This window comes from Seriola dumerili, unplaced genomic scaffold (genome assembly GCF_002260705.1).
Source record: "Seriola dumerili isolate Sdu_G_001 unplaced genomic scaffold, Sdu_1.0 BDQW01000003.1, whole genome shotgun sequence".
In the NCBI taxonomy this organism is placed as follows: domain Eukaryota; kingdom Metazoa; phylum Chordata; class Actinopteri; order Carangiformes; family Carangidae; genus Seriola; species Seriola dumerili.
In genome coordinates, this window is record NW_019174258.1 from 7,906,907 (window position 1) to 7,928,486 (window position 21,580).

A 21,580-nucleotide genomic window follows, 5' to 3' on the forward strand; every position below is an offset into this window, starting at 1 on the left:
AGCGCGCCAGGGCTGGCCACTGAGCGTTGGCGGAGCGTGAAGACCCGTTTGCCTAAAGGTGGCTCGTTGAATCTAACGGGGCGGATTGCTGTGGAGTAACCCTGTGATGGGGCAACAGATCTCGCTGTTCGGTTAATGTTGCCTCTCTCAGTCACCAGCGCAGTGCCGGAAAAGTGTCCAGACTTTGAGCGCGCAGAGTCCGGTATGTCCGAGGGGAAGAGCGCTGAACGCTGCAGTTTTGAGGCTTTATCTCTGACAACTCCTGCGGACCAGATGGTGCCGAAAAAATGACTCGGGCTCTCTCCATCCTCGCTTACCTTTTCTCTCTGGTTCACTGTGAGTGTGTCTTTCTTTTCATGTGGGACTTTACTTTCTAATGTAGGCTGTAGCATGTGCCCCTGTCTTTGTGTCTGCTCCAAATTTATTAGGGTGAAAGTGTTTTTGTGCTGAAAAGTGGTTTGTGTTTTTTTTCTTTTCTTTAGGGTCCCCCAAGTCGATTTTCAGTGCAGCTTTTGCCAGTGCAGTGACTCGACTGCTTAGATTTAACGACAAAAAAAAAAATAAAAAAAGCAGATAGCACACCCCAAATTTATTACTAATTTTTTTGTAGTAGTAGTGTAGAAGTACGTTTTAATCTAAATAAAAAATATAAGTATAATACAAATTTAATATAAATAAAAAAAACATATGCATGGATGGAAATCCTCATAGGAATAAGAAAAAAAAGTACTTCTTGCAAGTTCAGCTGAGATGTGATACTTCTGTATGTCAACACAAGGCAATTTGATGAGTCGGCCTGGATATCAAATGTGGCCTAGAGTACCCAAATCAGCAATCAGCTCTCTGGGGGTGGGGTGGGATGGGGGTGGGAGGTTGAGATATTTAGTGTGAGGTTACAACCAAAAAGGTTTAAGCAACAAATGCAATTGATGAAAATTCTTCCTTAACTTATATAATTACTTAAACAGTTTCAGGAAACTTTTATGCTTAAAATCATTTTATTAATGTGTTCAACACCACTATGTCACATGTCCTAAGTGGGTTTACTTTGGTGAGATCATAACCTAGATTGTGTAGCTCTTCCAACAAGATAAGCCTAATTTATGAAATGAAAAAAAACACCCTGTGTAAATAGTTTGCCAGTACTTTGTGACCTTATTAATCTTCACAAAGTATGTGCACAAACATATGTAGTTACATATAGTTCTTCTTCTTTTAACTTCTTCAGATAAAGAAGACGAACAAGAACACAAAAATATAAATATTCTCATCTTATTAATAGTGATTATCATATTACTGAGAAGTGGAATGCAAAGGGGAAGAAGAGAAGAAAATATAGCGCTTACACCATGTAACACCTCACTCAACCTTTGCCCGATGTTTTGGTTCATTCACATTCTTCGGTCACATATTACATTTTTGTAGAATGATGTTTTTCAGTGCGCTGTGCAGAGTGACCTTATCAACTCCACTAGAGTTCATTCTAGCATTGGATTAACACGCCTGACCTCACTCTCAATCAACGTAATGTCAACGCTACACTTATGAGTTCATTTTTCACATTAAACCCACAAACACACACACACACATATACACACACACACACACACACACACACACATACACAGCAGGTGATTGCAAGTTTGGTTGTTTTGCAAGTGGCCTTCACCTCAGGGGAAAGCAGGGCTTGTTTGACTCTGGTCCCCGAGGGCTTTGACAACACACCATCTGCTGCCGAGTGTTTGTGGAGGTCTGACTGTGTTGGTTGGGACCTCAGCCAATTGACTGACAAAGGCACAGTCATGGCAGCTTGTACTGACCAGCGGGGCTAGATTGTCGGTCCGCCACGCCCTGCAAAGCTCCAGGGGTCTGTGGGCCGATAATGACACAGGCAGTTTGACACTGGGCAAAGGAAAAGTGTTGGAGCTGGAGGTCTAATATGAATCTTAGATTTAATACACCACATCACCACATAGCTTAAAAAAAAACAAAACACGAGTGATCGATCCCTTTTACAGCCATGCATATCTTTCTTCTGCATATTGACAACAGTATAGCGATTCCTCTTCAATGGGCCCATCAGTAAGTGTCTCACCTCATTGCAGTGTTTCCCGTGAGTAAGTCGACTCAGCTCCTCCGGACCATGTGCGGGCATTAATAACCCAGCTGCATGTACAGAAAATGGAAGAGGTAGTGCTACATTTTCTCATTCTGCTCCAGATGAGAAGAGCCAATCATCAGTTTCAATCAGGCTTGTCTTCACCCCTTTGACATGGGCATCCTTTATCAGGGACGAGGGAAGGAGGTGGAGTGTACGTATTGGTATTCATGGCTTAGTCTCATTTAAAGACACATCCAGTGATTTGGCTTTAGGCAAAAGCAGAATTATTAACATGCTGTGAAAATGCCTGCCCTCATCCCAAATGTAATTACTTATTTGGAAATTACTTTAGGGCCTTCCTAACATTTTAATATCATTTCCACAACACAGCCATCCCTGGCTTTCTTAATTGACGGCTGCTGTTTCCCTTAAGACTTCGGGAAGTCATACATGCAGTTTGTGTGATGCAGCTGGATGAACAGACAGAGGAAGAAGTTGCCGTTCAGGACAATAAACAAAACCAATGAACAGATAATGGATAGACAAGAAGCTTCCAGCTTTCATGTAATAGACTGTGAGTTCATATGTTGTCCTGGACTAACAGTTAATGTTGGCTTTATAAAAAATGTAACCATAATTCTTAAACCTTAAAAGAGACAAATTCTAATCTTGAAAAAGAAACAAACAACCAATTACTTGAATTGCTGCTACGCACATCTTCCTAGAGCCATCATCAAAGTCCATCAGCTATCACAAACTCATAGCATCCCTGTCTGAGCTTTCCTGTGTCCCTCCATTTGAGCACCAAGTTTTTGGCTTGATACTGTAATTTTGTGTGTGTGCGTGTGTGTGTGTGTGTGTGTGTATGTGTGTGTGTGTGTGTGTGAGTGAGTGTGTGTGTGTGTGTGTGTGTGTGTGTGTGTGTGTGTGTGTGTGTGTGTGTGTGTGTGTGTGTGTGATTGTGTGTGATTGTGTGTGTGTGTGTTTGTGTACCTGTGGATAAAATTGTGTCACCAGGTAGCAGCAGTGCTGACTCAGAGGAGCGGCTCATGAACTGGTTGCTGGGAAAGGATCGCTACAATCCGCTCATCCGGCCGGCTGTCAACAGGACCGAGAGAGTCACAGTGAAGCTGCAAGTGTCTCTGGCACAGCTCATCAGCGTGGTAAGGCCCGACCATTCCCATCCTCCCCACCAGGAGGAAGTGCGTTGCATTTATTTATGTGTGTCAGGGTGGGACTATGTGCTGGAGCGACAAAGAGGGAGACAGAAAAAGAAGGAAAGTGGATGATAGAAAAGACAGGAAGAGCCACAACACTTTGAGAAAGCAGTTAATTACAAACCAGCCTGTGTTGAGAGGCTGTAGCTCTAAAGGGATGGATGAAGTCGAGGATAGATCTGGTCAGCTGTGATCTCTGCCTCTGTCGTGTCCAGATTGAAACTTCAGCACATTGCATTAAAAGGGGCCATAAAGCTGTTTTACCCTCAGTGATAGAGGCTCTCCTCAGATTTACAGCAGAGGCTCCCAGCTGCAGTCCAAGGCAGCATGGCACATTCACACTTTCAGCTTATGAGTTTCCACTGTACCCCTTGGGGTAATTGGCATTTTGGTAACACACTTGGATATGTATGTCATGGCAGTGTGATTACAATGCTATCAATAAACATATAAACAAGGAATATGAGAGGAGAGGAGGGTCTCACTAGTTATTTATTTACTTTTGCTAGTACAGTGAGAGGTAGATAGCAAGGTCAGGGAGAGAGAGAGGGGATGACATGCAGCAAAGGGCCGTGGATCGGTCTCAGATCCATGGCCGCTGCGGTAAGGACTAAGTTCGTGTGGTGCGCGCTCTACCAGGTGAGCCGCCGAGGCGCCTCGGGTCTTACTAGTTGTTTGACCAGATGCTAGACAGTAAACATGACAGTAAGGAGGAAGATTCTTTCATCTGAGGTTTACTCTTGCAACAACTGTCCTTAAAACCTTGATAAGTTATGTTTAGCAATGAAAGTAGCAGGACACTAAAAGTAGGTATTTAGATGCTGACACTTTCTGCAGGAGATGCTAATTCATTCTGTGTGCCAAAACCTCTTTTTTTAGAGCCCACTTGTAAAACCACCCACTTGTTCCTGTGCAGCTTCATTGACTTTGCTCATAGTGGAAGCAGCTGCATTATCTGCAGAGTATCTGGCATTATATTAAGGTTGTTTTGACATATTTAATGAAAATGTTCCTCTGTTCACGGTGACTAGTCATGTCTTATCAGCAGTGGTTCCTCTTTTTTGTCTGACATCAGGTAGCCAACACCGTTTGTCTGTCATGTTCCAGATTTCTTCTGACGATGGACTTTAAACTGAATGTACTGTAGATTAATAAAATTGATTAGGCTGTATGAAAGTGAATATTTGTATAATAATATTTCATACAATAAGTTTAGCCTACAACATTTCAACTTGACTTTTATCTAACTTTTTCAGCCCTTTAGCCAATTAGATGATTCGCTCCTTTGTCAACGAGTTTAGCTGTTTCAACCACTTCCCATAATTTTAGCTAAATATTTCAACTCAATTAATTTTAGCTAATAATATCAACTGTTGATCAGTTACATAGCTATTTCAACCACTTATCAATTACTTTTAGCTTTGATTTCTCTGCTTGCTCGCTAAATGGTTTTCATGCACTCTCAATTATAAAGGTGTTAAGGTAAAGATCTGCATAATACCAATTTGAAATATTATTTGGCTATTTATTTTACACCTTCACATAAATTTGTGGCTATATTTTTTAAACCAGTCATAATTCAAATTATTTCAAACAAGCTACTCCATAATTTTTCCACGGCCCTCTGGTTGGGAATCACTGCCAGAGGATGTCTTGACCAATGGTGTTCAGGAGGTATAATATTGAAAACAAAATGTCAAAACCATGTTGTTATTCTTTCTGATAGTATTGGATTGTATTTTTGGCTGAAATATTTAAAAATAATTTCCATCCCGCTTGTACATTTCCAGAATGAAAGAGAACAGATCATGACCACAAATGTCTGGCTCACTCAGGTAAGTGTGATGAAACTCAAGAGTCATACACTCCCAATAACCTGTTATCATGTTAAATGTCCTTCCCCTTGAACTTGAATTAAGCCATATCAATTCTTCCTCCCTCAATGTGGAACAAACTGCTTCTGTAATTGTGCGCCAAACATATTTCATTGATAATGAAGCATGTAATTAGAAATTGGCTGCTCTTGAGAAAGTGTGTGGAAGACTTCAGACTTCACGGCCTGTTCTCACTGTCTCTCCAGCACTGGGTGGATTACAGGTTATCATGGGACCCTGCAAAGTATGAAGGCATCGACAAGCTGCGTATCCCATCCAGACACATCTGGCTCCCAGATATTGTTCTGTACAACAAGTAAGCATCACAGGGATGTCAGAGTGTTATGTTTAAGAGACACTTTCTTTTTTTATGTACAATTTTTGTATTAAAAATGATAGGAGAAGAGCTCTCATACAGAGATTTTGTCTGTGCTTTCTCTCATTTCAGCCTATATTTCTTGACAGAATCATGAACTCTCTTATAGCATAGATACCTACAAATTAAGACCTAAACTTAGCAAATGAAAGTAATGCAGTATAAAAGTGATATGATTACCAGTCCCTCCATCCTCACCCTCCTGGCTTCTCCTGTTCGCTATTAATGACCGACTCTCTGAAGCCTTTCCAGAGTTTATATACAACAAAGGCAGATTGGGGATTTTAATTGGCTTTTTAAATTGATTGCACTCGCCTTTAGGAAATAACCAAAAGGATTTTCCGATTTCGATTTTCGTTAACTGCACTATGATTGCAGTGTTGATAACACAAACCTCAAAGGTTGACTCACAGGCTCTCTAAAGTTTACTCTCTCTTTCTTCCTTTCCTAATAGCGCTGATGGCACCTATGAGGTAACAGTCTTCACCAATGCCATTGTCCTTTCCAATGGCAGCATCAACTGGCTTCCTCCAGCCATCTACAAAAGCGCCTGCAAGATCGAGGTCAAGCATTTCCCCTTCGACCAGCAGAACTGCACACTCAAGTTCCGCTCCTGGACGTATGACCACACCGAGATCGACCTGATCTTGAAGTCTGAGGTGGCTAGTATGGATGATTTCACACCCAGTGGGGAGTGGGATATCTTGGCGCTGCCAGGCAGACGGACTGTCAGCCCTCTGGATCCCACCTATGTGGACCTCACGTATGACTTTATTATCAAGAGGAAGCCCCTTTTCTATACCATAAACCTAATTATTCCCTGTGTTTTGATCACCTCTCTGGCCATCCTGGTCTTCTACTTGCCTTCAGACTGCGGAGAGAAGATGACCCTCTGCATCTCCGTCCTCTTGGCTCTGACTGTGTTCCTACTTTTAATCTCCAAGATTGTTCCTCCAACCTCACTGGATGTGCCTCTGATCGGCAAGTACCTGATGTTCACCATGGTACTGGTGACCTTCTCCATCATCACCAGTGTGTGCGTGCTCAACGTGCACCACCGCTCTCCCAGCACCCACACCATGCCGTCCTGGGTCAAGCTAATATTTCTTGTGAAACTGCCTGCCTTGCTCTTCATGAGACGCCCTAACAATAACTCCTCCCGTCAGCGGCTCCGCCAACAGCGGTGCCTACGGGCGAGGAGAGCCATTCTGGGTTTGGGTTACCCAGGGGCACCCAAGGCAGGAATCACAATGTCGTCTTCTGCCCTGCTATCCTCCGACTCCGCCTTCTCCACCCCAGGACACAAAAATGTAGCTCCGTCAATGGGCTACAGCCACTCCAACAGGAAGGAGGACCTGCGCGCCACGGATTACCTTCCCACTGGTTTCACCTCCACCCAGGACCTCCAGCAGAGAAGCAATTCAGATTGGGTTGCTGATGTCCAGGAGGCAGTGAATGGGGTGCGCTTTGTGGCTGAGCACATGATGGGAGATGATGATGATCAGAGTGTACGTATATGCATTTAAACCAAAGGTTTTATTGAATATATGCAAAAGAATAGAAGGAGCATATAATAAATAGGCCTCGGTATATAATTTATAAAGGTTATAAAATTTTAATAGATGAAAAAAATGAACAAAAGTTACTATGCTCCTTGTACATATATATATATATATATATATATATATATATAGATAGATATATAAGTCTGTCTGTCTGTGTGCTATCTTAAGCTCAGGATTTAGGGCACTAAATCATTGGGTAAGTTTAGAGTTGGCTCCTCTGTTGGCCCCATCCTCTTCCATCCATCCTAATCCCAATAAACTGGACCAAAGGTGTTTGTATTGATGTGATAACATTACGTGATAACGGTCAGTCTGTGACCCCTGAGGTGCAGGATAGAATACCACTAACCTTAAGTAGTGGCTGTGACCCAGCAAATTGAAGTCAGACTTTGGGTAATCAATTGCTTTCTCTAACAAATCAATAAAATGGGGAGGGAACCAGAAATGAGAAATAGCTCGTTTCAAAAACTACCAAGGACAGCGCTGAAAATGGGGTGAAAGGGTCAATAGTTATTTCAGTGTAGGTCTCAGCAATATAGAGATGGGTCCTTACAGGGATTTAACTTAACTATGTTCCCATTCAAATATTAAGCTACTCAGTCAGCATCCTAAGAATAAACCTTCCTATTCTAAGCAGTGTTATTGGCAAGAATATGAATGAACACACAAAAAAGTGTATTATAGAATGCAGTACGTCGTAATTCAATTCAACTGCTGGCCAACACAATAGACTACAAGACATGTTTATATAATGTAAGATGTTACACACATACAGTATTCACCCATTCATTTACTCAGTTACACTCTCTGCCCCCGAGTGGCTGCACAGAGGCATGGCAGCGTCCACAGAAAACACACTGAACAGAAATTCTTCAGTCATCCTAAACTGCTGTGTTGTGACACATCTGTGAAACATGTTTATTGACTCATGTTCATTGACTCAATTCTGTATATTTGCAGGTGATAGAGGACTGGAAGTATGTGGCCATGGTGGTGGATCGTATGTTCCTGTGGATCTTCGTGATAGTGTGTGTTGTGGGCACCCTGGGCCTGTTTCTCCAGCCTCTCTTCCAGAGTCAGATTATTCCCAACCAGCAGCCAAGCTCAGAGACTCCTCGCATCTGATGAACAGCGAGAGAGACTGAACAACTTTAGGGTCTTCATAAGTAATTGAACTGTTAGGATGAACATAGTTACAAGGGGGATGTAGGCCAATAGTTTTTTTTTTTTAGTTTTGAAGTCTTCTTAGCATTTGCTTGTAGTGTATCATCAGGGACCAGGAGCCCTCTGTGTCAAATCCTACCACCGGGCAAAAAAGGAATACTCTTATAAAAATATACACTTATTTTGTACATCAGTGGAACAGACAGGATGTTTGTGTGACATAAAAATTGATAAAAATGTCTCCTAATAATCAAAACCACATGATCTAAAGCAATACAACCTTCCACAGCTCCATGTTTTGAGGAAATGGTGCATCTGCCAGGGACCTATTACAGAATCAATGCACTGAGGTTGTCCCCTTCCCTTCATATCTACAAAGGACAGCTCCAGAAGTGGACTGAATGCAGCCTCTGCTGCACTCAAGAATGCGAACATAATATGTGTTGAGCCATTACAGGAATATAACCAGTATGACAGAGACATGACAGCTGTCAGATGTTTTATCCTTATTTGTGTTGAGTTATCTTACCATATCATTGAAATGTGATGTGTGATTAAGGAATGAAAAGTAAAGATAAATCAGTGTCCTCTTTCAGTTTGATTAAATGTATGAAATCCCCAATAAAGTCTTAAAATTGTCAGGGTCTTGCCAAAGTGCTTGGTTAATCTGTGTTACCGGTGATAAAGTTTGTCCTCAGAGCCAACACGTTCGCTGAAGATGTGCCAATTTGAACATTTCATCACACAGAAAAGACAGCTGTTCACTTTAGATGTGAGAACGTGTGACCAGGCAAAAAAAAATATGTTGATACAACAAAACCGTTGGATTGAGATGGAGCTGATCTTGATTATGATGTCTTGAGCCCCAGTGCTTTTTGTCATAGTGATAGCCCTGACATGTCTTTAAATGAGACACTAAAGAAAGAGAGAACAAAATGTGTTTGTTTCAGACACTGCAATCTTATGGGGACTCATTTGTGCCTTTACACCACAGTTGATTTCTGTTAAGTGCTCATTTGTTCAGACGGGCGAGTGCAAGCACACACAACATTTACTGCTCAATAAACAGTGCTGAGTGGGCTCCTTAGAGATTCTGCAGACTGCTGGCTCTTTTGTGAGACGTTCATTTAAATCAAGAATTGCAATCAGTATCTATGTTAATGCCTTACTTTAATCTCTATTTATGGTTTTCAAGATCATTCATTGCTTTTTCACTCACCTGTCAACCTCCTGTCACTAGCGAAGAGAGACAGCGCAGTGCCACAGCTTATCCATCAATAATCCATCATCTTCTTCAATCCTAGCAACGCTGGGGGAGTCTTCATTCAACACTCTGTGGAAGGTCCTATAAATCACAAGCCTTATGTCATGAGACTAATAAGAGTTGCAAGGAAACATTGTTCTGACACTTGCCCTGCCTCATAAGCAAGCATTAATATTAAGGATTTACCATAATGCAGTCCTTGGAAATGAGAAAAATGACATATTTCACTCCATGTCTTTGTAAATCTTCAGAATAACCTCTGCAGCATGATAGGTTTGGAAGCTGTTTGTCACCAAAGACAGTTTTGTTCAATGACCCGAGCCTCAGCTGGAGTCCTCTATGCGTAGGTGTACAAACAACCTAAGTTCTCATTCTGCCCTGTCTATGAGTAAGAAAACTTTCTGAAGGTCAAATCAACATTTATTTCTATCTTTACGTGATATAATCCTTTACTGATCCCCCATGGGATAATTCTTTTTTTGCTTGCCCCATTTAAAGGAGTTAAAAGTGCCTGCTCAGACGCCAGACGGCATCCCTGGTGCTTGTGGGGATTTATTTGTCATCTGAGGGCACTTCAGTAGAGGGGAGAGGTCAGCTGAAAAGCACTTGGGCATCCCTTTCATCCAACAGAAGGACAAAGTGTCAAACCACAACACAACCCTGCTGGCCAAAAGAAAGAATAATACTACTTTACAATAACGATAAGGACAGAACAAGGGAATGCCAGAGCCAAAGACAGAACTATATCCCTATTAGAAGTGGGCTGAAGTGACGCATTTTTGAAAAAAAAAAGAGGATATTCTGTCACACAATAAAGAAAGATGAAAATCTGTTATGTTGGCCTCCAAAGCTCCAACTCAGTGGTACACAGAGGCTATTGATCTTGTTTGAAGGCTATTTGATGATTTAATATGGAAGCCAACACTGTGAGAGGAAAATATGTTTGAGCACCACCTGGGTCCACGTGGACTGTCCTTGGAAAATGTTGAAAACCTGACTTTAAAGTATTTTTTTTTAAATTTCATTACAACCTACACAAAATAAACAACAATAAAAATTAAAATCATCTTTAAATATTATTTGTTAAGAGTTTCACAATCTCGGCTAATCTGCTTCATCAGGGTTATGTGGGTGTAGTTTGATCACATTTGACAGTGACCAAACAAACCAGTTCTGATCACATTCTCCTTCTGATATGTTGCTAAATCCTGATTGGTGCACAGAAATTACTTTACCTTTTTCTCAAAGGAGCTCAGAGCTACAGAGAGAAAAAAAAGCCTACAAATGTGAGGTAAGGAAAGAGGTAGTTAGAAGTTGATTGAGAAAATACATTTTTAGATTCTAAGACATTTTCTTTGTTATCAAATTTAATTTGCTATAAAACTGCAAAACAATGAGAGACCTCGAAACGCCCTACTTGATGTTGAAAAAAGTCATGTTGTGATCTTTAAGTGAAACTGACCAGTTCAGTTTCTTTTTCTTGTTGTATTAAACTGGGTAGCTGTGGTGCAATGGTGTACCCCCCTGTAAGTGGCTGGCTGTGTGGCTCTCTCTTTCTCTCTCTCTCTCTCTCTCTCTCTCTCTCTGGTTCTCTCGGTGCCTGCGGACGCGCTTCCCACTTTCTCCTGCTGTCTGCTGCGAGGAGCGCGGATTCATTGGGCATTTGTCAATTGACAAAAGGATGAAAGCCAGTTTTTGCCTCGGTTTGGCCACATGTTCCTTCCTCCTGTTTCTTCTGTCAGGTGGGTAACAAGATGCTATTTTAACATGACATCTCACTTACTTGTTGCTTTACATAAACGTGTTTAATGATATTGAAGTAGGCTAATTAAAATAAGATTGTTTTATTTATTTAGGCTACCTGTACACAATAAGCTAATGAAATGGCATTTTAAATTAATTCCATGAATAACATTCAAATCCCAAATTTTAATTAACTTTAACATTCTTGGACATCAGGATAATAAGTAATGTCTTTATGTACCTGTGGTTGTTCATTTGAAGGGAGGAATGTATTTTCCTTCAACATAAATCAAGCTATCACAGCATGTTGAATTAAAGGTAGCACTATCACATTATTAAAAATAGATAAATTGATAAAAAACAGTTGTTCTCAGTCTCTTACTGAGGTAGGTAAAATCTGACACTGCCTCTCTGGATTTCTGAGAACTAACAAACATGATCATCTGGCAGTTTTCCTGAAGACAAGCACTCTGCAGTAACGCACATATGTGTGACCTTCTGCTCTGATCCAGGAGGCACATGTTCAGATGCAGAGCACAGGCTCTTCTCTGTGATATTCTCCAACTACAACCAGTACATACGACCGGTGGAAAATGTGTCCGACCCAGTCATTGTTCAGTTCGAGGTGTCCATGTCACAGTTGGTCAAAGTGGTAAGTAGCCTACAAAGGGATTTTTCACAGTTTCTGATGGCCAGAGTGGGCTACCTTTGATTTATGGGTGGCTGCTTCCTTACAGTCAAGCATACATCATTCTGTCTAATGAGAAGTCATGACCGGAAAGAAAAAACAAGGTTTTGTTCAGTGTGGAGGGTCTGAGTATAATGTACTGATTCATTGCTATCAAACCTCACAAGAAATAGGTTGTGCATGGATTTGTAGACTTTGGACAACAAAGTTTTAGTGAATGGGATTATAGGGATGCCATGTGAGACACCTGAGATACTTCCAGTTGGTGGACAGTAGCCCCTGGTAATACTGAGGGAAAGAGGGACAGTGTGGCTGTTTGTCTGGCCAAGACAAGATGGGAAATGTCAGCTGTCTGAGCACCTCTCAGTGTAGGCAGCCTCTATCACTCAATCACTGCCACTTCAGATGAGCACCCCTGGATTTAATGGCGGGTTTTGCTGGAGCTTGTGGACTGCAGCCCGACATGGCAAGCAGGCAGCTCTCTCACTTGACTCAGACAGGTCTAGAGCGGATGTTGATAATTAAGCAGAAAGGCTCGCATTTGACAAGGACGACAGCTTCATTCAGAAAATGAAAAGCTTTGAATGTACTGGCAGTCCCTCTGCTTGTGTTGAAGGACAAGCACATCATTGGCTTCATTACAGACATTTTACCAAAGTCATCAGGTTATGTTATCAACAAGATCTAACTGTATTAAACCTGTCAAATTGATTTACATTACGTTTGTTCGAAATGGTGAGATGGATACTGTTTGTATGGTAAATATGAAGCTACTACAAGGAGACTTGTTAGCTTAGCTTAGAAGAACATAGCTAGCATAGCTCTGTACAAAGGTATAGAACAAAATGTGGCTATCCCCTGTACATAACCATGCATAAAACTGCAAACTGATGTTTTTACACTTCAATTTTGTATGAATAAGATAAATGATATATAATGTGTAATGAGCTTTAGAGTTGCTGGTAGGTGAATTTTGTTACCTTTGTACAGAGGCACATTAATTGTCTCCCCCTGCCTTTAATCTTTATGCTAAGCTAACCAACAGTCTCCCTGCTATACCTTCATATTGAGATTGGTATAGATCATCTCATCTAACTCTTGGCCAGAAAGCAAAATGTCAAACAATACTTTTTTTTTTTTTCGCATTACCGCACTATTCTATAAAAACAAAAACAATATCAGCCATTACTAGCCATGATTTGTTTTTGACAGTTTCAATGGATAATGTGGGATCTGACACCTTGAAGCTCATCTCAATTTGCTTTCCTTTGCCTGTGTATAAGTAATCAGTATACATCAAAAGACCTTTATAAGTATTGAAAACCTGTCTGGATCTAGAGAAAACAAAGAGATAAAGGATATTTTGTTACATTCTCCTTAACTTGGTTATTGTAGCAGGCTGCAAAGCCCCTGGTGCTGATGAATGACTATTATTCCCTCTGCACACCTGGTGCTCCCAACCCAGATGCAGTAGGTATTGTTCAGCCTACACCAATTACAGCTGGGCTATATGAGCTCATTTAGACCATCAATAGCTCATCGGCCAGGCTGACTCAATCATCATCTCGCAATCAGGGATTGTACCACAGGCTCTCTAGGCTACATGAAGATGCCAGAACATGTGACAGTGGGTCAAAGTGACAACAGTGTTCTTGAAAGAGATAGTGTGACATTTTGGAAAATGTGCTTCTTTCACTTTGTTTCTGAGAGTTAGATGGGAAGATACCACTCCCATGACTGTCAGTTAAATATAGTCAGTTAGCTTAGCTCAGAATAAAGACTGAAAACAGGGTAAACAGCTAACCTGGCTTTCTCCAAATCACTAACACATCATACCTTGTTTATTACATACAAAAACCTTAATTTTTTAAAGAATGATTGTCTGTTAACAAGATACAGTAAATAATGAAACTGTGCTATTTATGCATTTTGAGCATTCACAAAATCATGCAAGCCAAAGAAAAATATCCAAGATTTAATTGTACATCATGATGAAAACAGATCTGACCCAGAACATATTTCTTTTGTGTCAATGCACTCGCTGACTGATTTGGTGATAAGGCACAGGATGTATGCCTTAGCTTTCAAAGTGCTTTAAAATCACCAATCTCCCAATCTAATAAAGATTGTACTGCGGTCCTCTTCAGTCTACCTGTGCTTACCAGCCATGTACAACCTCTCCAGGATACTAAATGGTCACATGAATGGTTGTTGTTATGCACTGGGTCATGAGATTGGTTCATTCATGGTCTAAGTAACACACAAACCTGACCCAGACAGTTTTTCTCCCTCCTGCTCTTTAGTCCCTCTGCTCCACCTTTACAACTGAGCTGTTAGAATAAAAGTTAAGGCTGTGCTGCGACCTCCTGGCTCCAGTTGACATGTGTGTTATGCTTCAGGCGGAGAGGACTCAGGTGTGCCTCTCTGAATCCACTTGTCCGGGACACACAGAGGTCTGACCCTGCAGAAAACATTGGAATTGGATGATTGCATGTGACAGTTCCTATTTTAACTTCAAAAATGTTAAGATGCATTTGTTCTTATTTGTGTTAATGTCTTTATTGTCCATTATGTCCTGTGTTTCAGGATGAAGTCAATCAGATCATGGAGACCAATCTGTGGCTGAGACATGTAAGTTTATGGTGCATGACTGCAAATCGACCTCGAGCAAGGACATCAAGTATGGATCCAGCCTTCTGTCATACATGATTATTCTGAGCTAGTCTGACAGGTTAAATTATTCATGGGAGGGAGCTTTTTAAATACATTGATCCATGTAGTCTTATCTTTTCTTTTTTTTCAAATACTATAAACCAAAGGCACTGAGATTTCATGATCAGTGTTTTTGAAATAATTTGACAGTATTCTGGAATTTATTATACTTGCCATAATATTCGATAATAGTTATAATATTACTTTTGACACTGTGACAGAAACCTTAGCTTCAGCAGTGAGCTGAACCTGATTTAACCCCATGTGTATGTCATAATCACACAGAACAAGTCTACGACAAAAATAAAATTGCTGTATGGCTTGATGGTTTTATCATTTCTTTAGTCCCACATGGTGCCTCTGTTTAGATGCATAGTGCAGTGAACCAGTTTTGAATGAAACACAGCAGGGCAGTGTTGCAGCTCCCATATCACAAGAGCTGAGCGAATACTCATCTGTGCTGGAGCCATGTTCATGCTAAGGGGTTGACCTGTAATTGCTCTTTGGTTGATTGCGAGGTGAAGTACCGTTTCACATATTTCAAAGTCATCTGTTGTTTTAGAGTCTTTGTAATGTATGTACAAAGATACATTTCCCCCACTGTCCACCCTCATCTTATAATATACTCTAGATTCTTACTAATTCTTAATTGAGTGGGATTTTTACAGCACTCTGAGGTTGCTTTACTGTTGTTACTTTATGAGTCTGATGAGGATCACCTGCTGCTGTCCTCATGAGAGGGGTCAAAAACAGTCACAAAAAGGTCCATAAAACACACAGGTGCATCTCATCTCTGATGATGATGACTTCTCATTGTTTTTAGGGACATCTTACAAGAGAGTGTGTGTAAAATCAGTCAGAGCAGATGTGTATAGTAAAAGGTAATCTAAGAGGAAACAACTGCTGCTTTCTTTTATTGTATACTTTTATATTATGCTGTTCTGTAGCTGTATAAAGCGGTTTTTCTTTTGAGCAAAATTATGCTTGAAAAGGCACCATCACTTGCTTTTATGTTTGTTGGGAAGAGACATGTTGCTCAGTATGTCAGGAGATAGAAAAAGGCTTACCATCAGCAACTATTGGATGGATTATTATGAAATTTGGTGCACTCATTGACCTTACATTAAGTTTTGCAATCCCTTGACTTTTGCCTTCATCAGGTCAATTTTTTAATTTGTCTAGTACTTAGATTTATGATTGAATACTTGCAAAACTTACTACGTCAATCAGCTGTACTTTGCCTTTATTGCCAATACAAGCATGCTAACGTACTAAACTAAGGTGAAAATTTTGGGATTGTCAACTTCATGGGGCGCCTCAGTGGCTCACCTGGTAGAGCGCCTACCACATGGGCTTGGTCCTAACCACAGTGGCCATGGGTTACAATCCCACCTGCAGCCCTTTGCTGCATGTCATCCCCTCTCTCTCTCCATGACTTTCTTTCATTGTACTGTCACAATAAAGGCAAAAATATAACTTTAAAAAAAGAATTATAAACTTCATGTGTGACCTTAACTCAATTCAAATTTCCAATTTTATCATGTTTACAGAGGACAGGAACTTGTTCATTTTCAGTTTTACCAATTCCAGATATTGATATTCCTCTAAACTTGTTAGCTCAAAGTTTTGTCTGACATTTTAATTTCTTTGACTTTTTAATGTAGCTTAATTATTCTGTTTTGTTTTGCAGGTCTGGAACGATTACAAACTGAGATGGAACCCAAAAGATTTTGGAGGCGTTGAGTTTATCCGAGTGCCGTCCAACAGGATATGGAAGCCAGACATTGTTCTGTACAACAAGTGAGCATAACATCAAAAAAAAATCTGGCTCAACATTTTTATTGATTGTTAGGTACATTTACAATAAAGGATCACAATGACAAACTGCATTAGTTCGCATGGGTCATTTTCTATTTTGCATAGTATTAAGGGAGAGTATAATTAACATCAGAGGGTGCAATTTACTGAAACCACAAAGAATCTTTTTGATTAATATCTCCATGACACAATAGTCAATTGTTTATACCCCTCAATTTAATCTCCAATGACTCATCTGTCTGTGACTCTCTTTCGACTTCAACCTTCACTTTGTCTTTCTCCTTTGTTCTCTCTCTTTTTCTCTCTACAGTGCAGTTGGAGATTTCCAGGTTGATGACAAAACAAAGGCCCTGCTTCGTTATAATGGTGACGTTACCTGGATCCCTCCGGCCATATTCAAGAGCTCCTGCAAGATTGACGTCACTTACTTCCCTTTCGACTACCAAAATTGCACCATGAAGTTCGGCTCCTGGACGTACGACAAGGCAAAGATTGATCTGGTGCTGATTGGTTCCACAATCAACCTGAAGGACTTCTGGGAGAGCGGCGAGTGGGTGATAATTGACGCCCCTGGTTACAAACACGACATTAAGTACAACTGCTGCGAGGAAATCTACACAGATATCACTTACTCTTTGTACATCCGCCGTCTGCCTCTTTTCTACACTGTCAATATGATCATCCCCTGCCTGCTCATCTCCTTCCTCACCGTGCTCGTCTTCTACCTGCCGTCTGATTGTGGTGAGAAGGTCACTCTGTGTATCTCTGTCCTGCTCTCTTTAACTGTCTTCCTGCTGGTTATAACTGAGACAATCCCCTCCACTTCACTAGTCATTCCCCTGATTGGTGAGTACCTCCTCTTCACCATGATCTTTGTCACCCTCTCTATTGTCATCACCGTTTTTGTGTTAAACGTCCACTACCGCACACCAAAGACACACACCATGCCCTGCTGGGTGCGGAGTGTCTTCCTGGGACTGCTGCCCCGTGTGATGTTCATGACCAGGCCAGAGAGGGACCCTGAGAACGTGGCAGGTAATGTGCACACGATTCATTCGAGACCCTGTGCCATTCATTCATCAGGCACTTTTCAGAGGCAGCACAAACCTCAGGCCCTGGCCTCCAGCGTGGTAACCAGCCTGACGAATCGCCAGCGTCTTTTCAACAACACTGAGCTCTCCAACCTCAATAACTTGAGTGTAGACCCAGGCAAAGGAGGAGGTACTGGGCTCTTGTGCTGCGAAGGCCGCTGCAACTGCTGCTGGCACCAGAGGTCCAGCAAACTGCCTGCAGACTCTGGGGGAGGGAGTGGAGGACTGGGTTGCGTCGGGGCGCTGACTGGAGGCAGTGCTGCTGGGGTGGGAGGAGGGAGTCAGTGCTCCAGCTCCGAGTCTCTGGATGGAGGAATAATGTCCCTGCTGCCGCTCTCTCCTGAGGTCAGGGAGGCTATTGAGAGTGTCAAATACATAGCAGAGAACATGAGACTACAGAATGAAGCAAAAGAGGTGAGTACAAGAAATCATAACAGCAAACGTATGACTTTTACTGGAAATTAGCTTTCAAGAACTATAACAATGTTACCATATCCCTGAAAATGATTTCCCTGTTATCCTCTCACAGGTTCAGGATGACTGGAAGTACGTTGCCATGGTAATCGACAGGATCTTCCTATGGGTTTTTGTCCTCGTGTGTATCCTGGGAACAGCTGGCCTCTTCCTCCAGCCTCTATTACTCGGGGAAGACATTTGAATCTGTTTGATAAAACTTAATACTCCAGACTGTTGAGCTGCACAGCATTTGTTTCATATAAGATTCTGCCTATGGCTCAGAGAGGGAAAATACAGAGTGGATCCAAAATGAAGAAGAAAAGATCACTGTGTCTGCCAAAAGCTGATGTAAAAGGGTTCAGTTTCTGTTTATTTTTCATAGACAGATTTTTTTTTTGTTTGACAAAAAAGGACTGTCAAATGCTGAGGACCTGGGTAACAAACAAAGGCAACCATAGTGACGATCAAATCATTTCATTGTGTAAAAATAAAATTTGAAGTAAATGGCAATGCAATATGTATTGCAACACCCAAAAACTTGGATTGCCCTAAACAAAGACACTAGCTTACTATTGATGTAAATAATATCTGCACAGTAAATAATTGGTACAGTGTAATGTTAATGTAACATCAACATATATTCCTGAACACACTCATTATGCTCCCAGAGAGCTCAGTATCTGATTGTCATGTTTCCATGACGGAAATTTTCTTCTTTAGAAATCGCCTTCTTTAGAGTTGTATAGAACATATCGAATGACATACCCAAAATAAAAATGTGTTTACAGGGATAACAAACTGCTTAACATTTAACATGAATTTCCATGTCTGTGGGAACCAAGCAAGGACATTGACTGTGTTCAAACAGTGACATCTGGTGGTAATTATTTGAAACTACAATTAGAAACTACAAAAAGTTTCTGGCTGTTTTAAAGGGATATATTACCTGTTTTGTCATAACAGCTATCGTGAAAAAATGCATTCCCAGTTGTAAAATTACGTGAAAAGTTATACTGCCTAAAAAGCTCAAATGCAAGAGAGAGTGTGGTGACTCATCTAGAATTTAGTCAATTGTGAATATATTTACGTATGCCCTGAAACTATTTGATGTGTAAAGAGACATTTTAAAAAGTAAATGTAAATAATTTAGGCCTGTTTTATCCACATACTTCTGTAAATAAATGGAAAATAGTTAAAGATAGATGATAGATAAATATGAGATGGTGGTTTCTTTGAGATACTAAATATTTCTGAGACTGGAAACAAAAGCTCATTTCAAAGAGACCACCAAGGCCCTGTTCATTACTCTGTTTCACATTCTCCAAGCCCCCTTGGAGCTAACTCAGCTTATTGGATCACAATCAATACAGAAAGCAAGTGATGAAGGAGCTTATTGGCTTCCTGGCCAAAATACAATTTTCCACTCTTAACACAAAGGATGTGCAGCATGTCTTAACAGCTCAGTGCACATACAGTACCACAACTCCTAAAAATGAATATATGATGCCATTGAAAAACACTGAATTCCTGCACTTCTGACGTTTGACATAAACTTTGTGCCTGACTGTACTGAAAGAGTCTAAGCACCCTGCACGGGGTCTGTTCGTCAGTATGTCACTGTGCGATTCTTATTATATGACAAAAAATCAGAGCAGATGGTTAGCTATGTGATTACAAGGAAATGCAGCCCATGTTAATTGAATGCTGGCAGGGAGGCACAGACAGATACTGTAGTAGCTCTCTGTCACATCTGATAAGAAACCCCTGGCTAATGAATTTAATTAAAGCTCACTCAGAACTTGTGGCTGATCTGCAGGGGATCTCCCAAACAGATAACTATAATAAGTGTGAAATAAAAGAGCTTCTAAAAGCATCCATGAATATTTTCTGAAGGTAACACCCTGCAAAAACTACGGACTACAAAGATGAGAAAAAGGAACAAAAATAAAAAGGATGTTAAGGGAAGCTAATGTTCAGTACTGCATATTTAAAAGTAACTGTTTTAAGAATACAGAGAGAATACTATCTAGCAACTTTCATTTTCAATCGTTTTTAAATATCACAAGCCACCACAGACTGCACAGGAAGTGGTTAATTATAATTTCTGCACATGCACTCTTTCATCTCTCTGTAGGTGAAGACAAGAACCTGGAGAGGTGCCTGTGCAGGGTTTCACAAAATATGTTGTGGAGGCTTTCTATGTGTGTCACATTACTTATCCTCATGAGTACATCACCATTCTTCTGTGTGAGAATTGACAAAAATTCACATTTAACCGCTTAAATGTTTGTATTTATAATTGAGTGAACTTTTGCACGCAAATGGAAGGGAACAGGATTTCTTTTTCTTTTTTTTTCTTTTTTTTCTTCAAGGTGCCCTTGCAAAGCAGGTTGTAAGCCAAACTAAGGGTGAGCTTTAATTGATGAGAAGATGATTGTTTTTCCTTGTATCATTTATCAGTCCAATGTTTGTCTTTGTTTCAATAAATGAATTTTGCAGATATTTTTCCCCAACAGAGTATGACTGAGAACAGTGACCTTCATTTAATGTGCAGCACATATGGATTCAAGAAACACTCCGTGGTTTATGTTTATTTATGTAACGGTGGCCTTGGAATCAGTAAAATAGTGCAGGAGCAAGATCGAAATAATACCACCTTCACTACAGTCGCCATCACATTGGAAATTACAGCTGTGGTTACTCCAAAATAGAGTTGGCACCTTCTGAAGCAGCTATGAGAGGACACAACATCATCCAGATTCTGGTTATTGGTGAGTATTTTCATTACTATGAAAGCATCATGTCAGTGTTATTTCTTCCTACTCATTTTCTCTTTCTGCCATGCAGTCAATTTTCTGCCTGCAGATATTTCAGTAGCTGGGCCGTCCAACATCAGCGAGGGAGACGATGTTGAATTCAGATGTCCTGTCTCTGACACCCTGCAAATACGTGCTCCAGTCTTACCTGAGGAAGAATGAAACCATCCTCAAAGTGTAAGCGTTTAATGTCTCACGGACGGAGATGACTTTCACCACTGAGGATGCCATCATGAGGGATTTGAGGTCATTGCAGCTGTGTGGTGCTGCCGTCCAAGAGCATGGAAACAATTCAATATAGTTCATGGTCAGAGGTGAGGATGTCAACACCTCAAAATGCAATACGGGGTTGGGTGATTAGAGAGAAATCGAAGGGCAAATCAGAGATCACGAGGTACTATCATTCACTGACAAGCTAAAACAAAGAAGAAAAAAATTGTATTTAGATTGAACTTTTACTCTGTATGATACTGGCGGGTCCCACCAAGCACATTATGAAATTGAACACACACTTTGTGTTTCAGCTGTCAGCAGGCCCAACACAGACATGTTGGTGGAGGAGCAGGAGCAGACAAAGGGAGAGGATCTGGAAGCACAGCACATGCTGAAAATGGAATTACTGTAAAGACATACTCTGGGGAAATTACAATTAAATTACTTATGATGACTTAGAAAGAAAACAATCTGGCTGGGTT

At 40.8% G+C, this 21,580-nt stretch overlaps 2 protein-coding genes across 2 annotated transcripts; both read left to right on the top strand.

Moving 5' to 3' along the window:
• LOC111219714 (neuronal acetylcholine receptor subunit beta-4-like) lies at positions 1 to 8,938 on the top strand. The gene is made up of 6 exons (XM_022742448.1): positions 1 to 336; positions 3,119 to 3,264; positions 5,109 to 5,153; positions 5,399 to 5,508; positions 6,023 to 7,076; positions 8,094 to 8,938. The coding sequence occupies exons 1-6, from the start codon at positions 288 to 290 to the stop codon at positions 8,256 to 8,258; spliced, it is 1,569 nt and encodes a 522-aa protein (XP_022598169.1). The 5' UTR covers positions 1 to 287; the 3' UTR covers positions 8,259 to 8,938.
• Positions 8,939 to 11,242: 2,304 nt separating this feature from the next.
• On the top strand, positions 11,243 to 18,271 carry LOC111217517 (neuronal acetylcholine receptor subunit alpha-3-like). Its single transcript, XM_022739430.1, has 6 exons — positions 11,243 to 11,303; positions 11,817 to 11,956; positions 14,579 to 14,623; positions 16,395 to 16,504; positions 16,833 to 18,027; positions 18,143 to 18,271. Exons 1-6 carry the CDS (start codon positions 11,243 to 11,245, stop codon positions 18,269 to 18,271), a joined length of 1,680 nt encoding a protein of 559 aa, XP_022595151.1.
• Positions 18,272 to 21,580: the final 3,309 nt, after the last annotated feature.